This window comes from Durio zibethinus, chromosome 6, assembly GCF_047325235.1.
Source record: "Durio zibethinus cultivar Kanyao isolate XHJ-2024 chromosome 6, ASM4732523v1, whole genome shotgun sequence".
Classification (NCBI taxonomy): domain Eukaryota; kingdom Viridiplantae; phylum Streptophyta; class Magnoliopsida; order Malvales; family Malvaceae; genus Durio; species Durio zibethinus.
The window spans coordinates 3,539,636-3,545,529 of NC_143167.1; the positions used below are offsets into that span (position 1 = coordinate 3,539,636).

Sequence of the window (5,894 nt, forward strand, 5' to 3'; positions counted from 1 at the left end):
TGTTTTTTTTTTCATTTTTAAACTAATTCACAAGCTTTTGTTGATAATATATTTAGAAATGTTTTATATTTTATTTGAATTTATAAATATTTTTACATAAAAGATTGTAACTTCATAAATGAAAAAAATTATGAAAGATTCTAATTTAAATTTTAAATTACATAAAAGATTGTAACTTCATAAATGAAAAAAATTAAGAAAGATTCAAATTTAAATTTTAAATTACATAAAAGATTGTAACTTCATAAATGAAAAAAATTATGAAAGATTTGAATTTAATTTTAAATTTATTAGATATTATTTTATAAAAATAATTATATAAATTAATTAAATTAATATATACTTTTCATGTTAGTCGAAAACTAATAGTTCTTTTGTTTGGGCCGCATGTCGCACTTCCCACATCGTTTCGGCTTCTAATTTTTTTTATTTTTACTTTTAGAAAGAAAAAATACGACCATCCTCATATTTGAAGAATTGTTTTTAATTAATAATTCAAGTTGTACCAAATTATATGAACATATTTACAAGCATGGCTAAAGCCTAAAAGAAGGGGAAAAAAAATAGAAGTAACTCCTTTAATAAAGCAAGATAACATTGGATGAAGACCAATTGTGCATGCATTCCTATAACCAAGGCCAAAAATAATTGCTGACTGGTCAGGTGCTGCCTTTTAGAACACGTTCCCCACTCTGCAATTTCTTTTGTCTTAATTACACAAATTATTAGTTATTAATTATTATGAAAAAAAACGTCTATCCCAAGGATCAGATTGTATTAACCTGTCCTTCATTTTACTTTCCTCTCCTTTTCTTTCTTTTCTTTTTTTTTTTTTTTAAATACTTTCAATTTTTCCTTGCTATTTAATCTAAAGTCTCTGTTCTTAATCTTTGTTTGATTTTATTACACTTTTTTTTCTTACAAATCCCCATTAGTTTCTCGCACTTTCTCTCTCTTTCTATCTATCCTTTCACAGTCACCAAACAGGGATGCAGCCGGTCATCCCCTGGCCTCTTCTATCTCTTCAATAATTCTCTCTTTAGGGGTAGTAGAAAAGTTCCAACCTACAAAACTAAAACGATAATATTCGTGTTCTCTTCTTCCCTTCCTCTCTCTCTCTCTCTCTCTTCATCCATTTCTTTCTTTTTGGTTTCTCCTCTCAAAGTCTTCTGTGTTGCAGAATTGACTTTTTTGAGTTCTGTGGAATAGTCTAAAATCTGGGTCTTTCCCTGGTGAGTCTTTTTTTGTTAACTTGGTATCGAATGGATCTCCATGTTTCTGACTTGATTTTAGTGCTTTCTTCAAGTTTTTATATTACTTTTCTGATATGTTTTTTTTTTATTTTTAATTCATAAATATGTGGTTACGATTGTACGTTTTGGTTTCTTCTGATAATTTTCCGAGATGGTTTTTAATTATTGATTGATAAAGTTGAGGTTTTATTGTCTGTTTTGTGGTTTTTTTACTAGTTTTCTGATTTGGGTTTCGATTTTTGGTTGGTGCAGTTTAGGGTTTCCATAGTAAAGTTGAGGTTTTGATTATCTGGTTTGGGTTTTGCTACTTCTTTTTATTTTTTATCGACCATTGATTGAAAAAGTTGAAGTTTTGACTGTCTAGTTGGGGGTACTTTTCTGATTTTGATTGTCTCTTTAGGTTTACTACTTTTTTCTTGTCACGGGTTTTTTTATTATTGATTGATAAAGTTGAGCTCCTGATTGTATCAGATCCAATCAATTTGAGCTTAGTTTTATCTTTACAGTTACTTCTTCTTTTTAAGATTTTTTTTTAAAAGGGAAATTGTTTGTCCGGACTCCGGAGATCTGACTTGTATCTGATGGGGCCTTGTTTTATGTTTTCTAAATCTGGTTGTTCATGAATCAGAATTGATTTTGTACTTTTTATCTCTCTTATGTCATGATAACTAAAATTCCATATATGCAGATGATTAACTGATATTACATGGTAGGATAGTTGGATCTGTTCAATTTTCTTAGATTCTTTTTGTTTTAGCAAAATCTATATTTTTCTATTACTTAATTAGCTATATGTACCTAGCTTGTTGGAAATTGAAAATCTTTGTTTATGCTTCGGTGGTTTTGGCAGCATCCAATTGTCTGGTAATCCGGTTTTAAATTTTTGGAGCCAGGTCTTTGGTGCTTTTAGGTTTTCTGTGTATTTATGTTTAGCTTTCTTTATCAGTTCAGTGGCAGATGCTTTGCTATTTTATCAGGAAGTTTTATAGCCCTTGCAGGGCTTTTGTTAACCAATTTGTTTTTTTAAATACAGGTTAACTAAGGCCTTGTTTATTGGGTGATATGAAGTAATATCAGTACGAACTGATACTAGGAGAAAAAGGTCGTTTGATAAACTTGAAGCTTATTGGTTGATTCAGAGATTCCCTCAATTTTCAGACTTTTTTGGGGTCCTATCTTGGAATAATGATGATGTTCGATGAGATGGGAATTTGTGGGGATATGGATTTCTTCAGTGCTCCTCTTGGGGAAAAAGATGTGGCAGCCTCACAAACTGAACCAGAGGCGACAGTAGAGGATGATTATTCTGATGAAGAGATTGATGTGGATGAACTTGAGAGGAGGATGTGGAGGTACAAATTGCGTATCAAACGGCTTAAAGAACAGAATAAGGGCAAGGAAGGAATTGATATTGCCAAACAGCGCCAGTCTCAAGAACAGGCAAGGAGAAAGAAGATGTCCAGGGCACAGGATGGAATATTGAAGTACATGTTGAAGATGATGGAAGTTTGCAAGGCCCAAGGTTTTGTTTATGGGATTATTCCAGAAAAGGGAAAGCCAGTAACTGGGGCATCTGACAATCTTCGAGAATGGTGGAAGGATAAAGTTAGGTTTGATCGTAATGGTCCTGCTGCTATTGCAAAGTACCAGGCAGATAATTCGATTCCTGGCAAGAATGATGGCTGTAACTCAATCGGCCCAACACCTCACACCTTGCAAGAACTTCAAGATACAACTCTTGGTTCTCTTTTGTCTGCACTGATGCAGCACTGTGATCCTCCTCAGAGGCGATTTCCTTTAGAGAAAGGTGTTCACCCACCGTGGTGGCCTTCTGGAAATGAGGAATGGTGGCCTCAACTGGGATTGTCTAAAGATCAGGGCCCTCCCCCTTATAAGAAACCTCATGACTTGAAGAAGGCTTGGAAAGTGGGGGTTCTCACAGCAGTAATCAAGCATATGTCTCCTGATATTGCCAAGATTCGCAAGCTTGTAAGGCAGTCTAAGTGCTTGCAGGACAAGATGACAGCAAAGGAAAGTGCAACTTGGCTTGCTATAATTAACCAGGAGGAGGCCTTGGCCCGGGAACTTTACCCTGAGTCCTGCCCACCTTTGTCCTCTGGTGGAGGAAGTGGGTCTTTGGTTATAAATGACTGCAGTGAGTATGATGTTGAAGGGGCTGAAGACGAGCCAAACTTCGATGTGCAAGAGCGCAAACCTGGGAATCACAATTCATCTAATTTGGCCATGGATATAATGAGGGCCGTCCAACAACCACCATATCCTGTTAAGGGAGAAGTTGTCAATAATTTGGATTTCTTGCGAAAGAGGAAACCATCCAATGAATTAAACATGATGGAACACAAGATCCACACTTGCGAGTTCCGCCAGTGTCCTTATAGTGAACTTCGCATGGGTTTCCATGACCGGACTGCCAGGGACAATCATCAATTAACTTGTCCATATAGAAACTCATCTGCACAGTTCAGTGGTTCAAATTTTAATGTTAACGAAGTCAAGCCGGTCATTTTCACCCAACCTTTTGCACAATCGAAGCCAGCTGCACTATCTATGACTTCTGTCCCAACAACCTTTGATCTTTCTGGACTTGGAGTTCCAGAAGATGGGCAGAAAATGATCACTGATCTCATGACAATATATGATAACATTCAAGGCAACAAGAACATGAATCCTGGTAACAATCCAGTTACAGAAGGTCAAAATCTTATTCAGCCAAAAATCCAACAGCAACAGGATGAATTCTTCCGTGGCCAAGGTGTCATGATGGAGGGAAGCTTCTTCGAGGAGTCCAGCATGCTGAATAATCAACAGGTGTTTCCACGAGGGGATGGTCAATTTGACCGGTTTAAGAGCTTGAATTCTCCGTTCGAGACCAACCACAATAACAACAGCTTCCAGTTGATGTTTGGTTCTCCATTCGATTTGGCTACTTTTGATTACAAGGAAGATATACAAGCAGTTGGGATGGATACCATGCCAAAGCAGGATGTTTCAATCTGGTTCCAGTAACAAGGTCAAGGCCAAAGTGGTTTTTTATCCACCTAGCGCAACTGAGCAGTTTGTTCTTCCAGGGAGGTCTACCTTACTCCTCTTGGTATGCCTAAGGCCTGGCGACACATGCACTGGCTAAAACCTTTTTTTTTTACATGTTAATTGTATTTTTCCTCCTGTCTGTAGCTGTAGAGGTTAGCAAGTTTAGCAGGACTTCATCTGGGCTTCAATAAAAAAGTGGAAAGACCTATGATCCTGCTACTTATTTACATAGAATGTGACTGTCTCATAAATAAGTTAGTTGTATTTTCTCTGTGGTTTTCTCCTTCTTTCGTTTTCACCTGTTGTTTTGAACTTTTAGTCAGTTTTCTACCATTATCATGTTTGGGTAGGAATCTGATTATGAGTGTTTTGTCCTGTAATGGGTACATAGTGGATGGGTCTGTTGAATGGAAACTGTTGTCTTTTAATGAACCTTGTTTGTCATCCCATGTGAGCACATAGACCCACCGCAGTTAATGGAGGAAGATGCCAAAGTTGACTCGGATCTCTCTTTTATGGAAGATGGAAATGGAACTGCCCTGCTTTTGTGAGCGTGTGGTGGGGTCTGTTCAAGCACGGCTGCGCTCACTAAGGTTCAGCCAGCTGTCTTGGCTTGTTCAAAAGTTTGGAACTTATCTTTTCCATGGTCCCACTCCCAATTCAAAAAAAAAAATTGGAGAAAAGATATTATGGTAAAGGGTATTGAAAGGGTATGGTCGAAACCTTGTTGGCACTTTGGTGTGGAGGTGCTTTGTTGCTGGGTTTACTTTATTTAATATATATTTATGACTGCTGCCATCCTGCAAATGAGGTTTTATCTGCAAAATTCATCAACCTATTTAATATTTAATTTGATCACATGGAGTATTGACTGATAATTTTATTTATTATACGAAACCTGCTTTAGCTGTCATGATAGTTTCATTTTAATACTACTTTTGATAGTTTTTAATGTAGCTTTAATCTTTAATCTAAAGTCGACACCTATTGACTTCTCTTTCAAATGTAAAATTGAAGGATATAAAGCTTTTTGTGCTGATGAAGTTAGCTACTTTCAAGTTAATTATAATTTTTTTCCCTTTGACAACAAAAGCATTGGGCTCAACCAAAGTAATTCTGTAATTGAAATTAAATGTGTTGGAATCTCCTTTCAGTTTGCCGCTATGAGAATCAAAACAGGTAAATTGCAGCAATATTGGATTCGAAATCAAATCAGGTTCAGATGTTTTTCAGGTTAATTTGTTCAAGAAAATTTTAGAGTTAATGTCCTGAAATGTTGTGCTTTTCCTAAATTAGAATTGGTTTGTCAAATTGGGCATATCACTGGCTTCTGAATCGATGATAAGATTTCAAAGTTCAAATGATTAATTCCCAAAAGTTCATTTTTTTTCCTATTATTATTCTGAAGATGACCACCTTAAATGCACTTGTAAAGAGACAATTTAGTTAATTCATAATGTTTTTTAAAAAATAAAAATAGTTCATGTAAAGGAATTATAAAATTCAAGTCAAACTATTTCAATAAAATACAATACCAAACCTTTCTAATACTTAAGAAAATAGTGAGTTGATCTGTCTAAAATATCTGTA

General features: G+C 35.6%; 1 protein-coding gene across 1 annotated transcript; it reads left to right on the forward strand.

The window, feature by feature from the left end:
* Positions 1 to 892: 892 nt before the first annotated feature.
* Positions 893 to 4,736, forward strand: LOC111284721 (protein ETHYLENE INSENSITIVE 3-like). Its single transcript, XM_022873598.2, has 2 exons — positions 893 to 1,232; positions 2,287 to 4,736. The coding sequence occupies exon 2, from the start codon at positions 2,439 to 2,441 to the stop codon at positions 4,278 to 4,280; it is 1,842 nt and encodes a 613-aa protein (XP_022729333.2). The 5' UTR covers positions 893 to 1,232; positions 2,287 to 2,438; the 3' UTR covers positions 4,281 to 4,736.
* Positions 4,737 to 5,894: the final 1,158 nt, after the last annotated feature.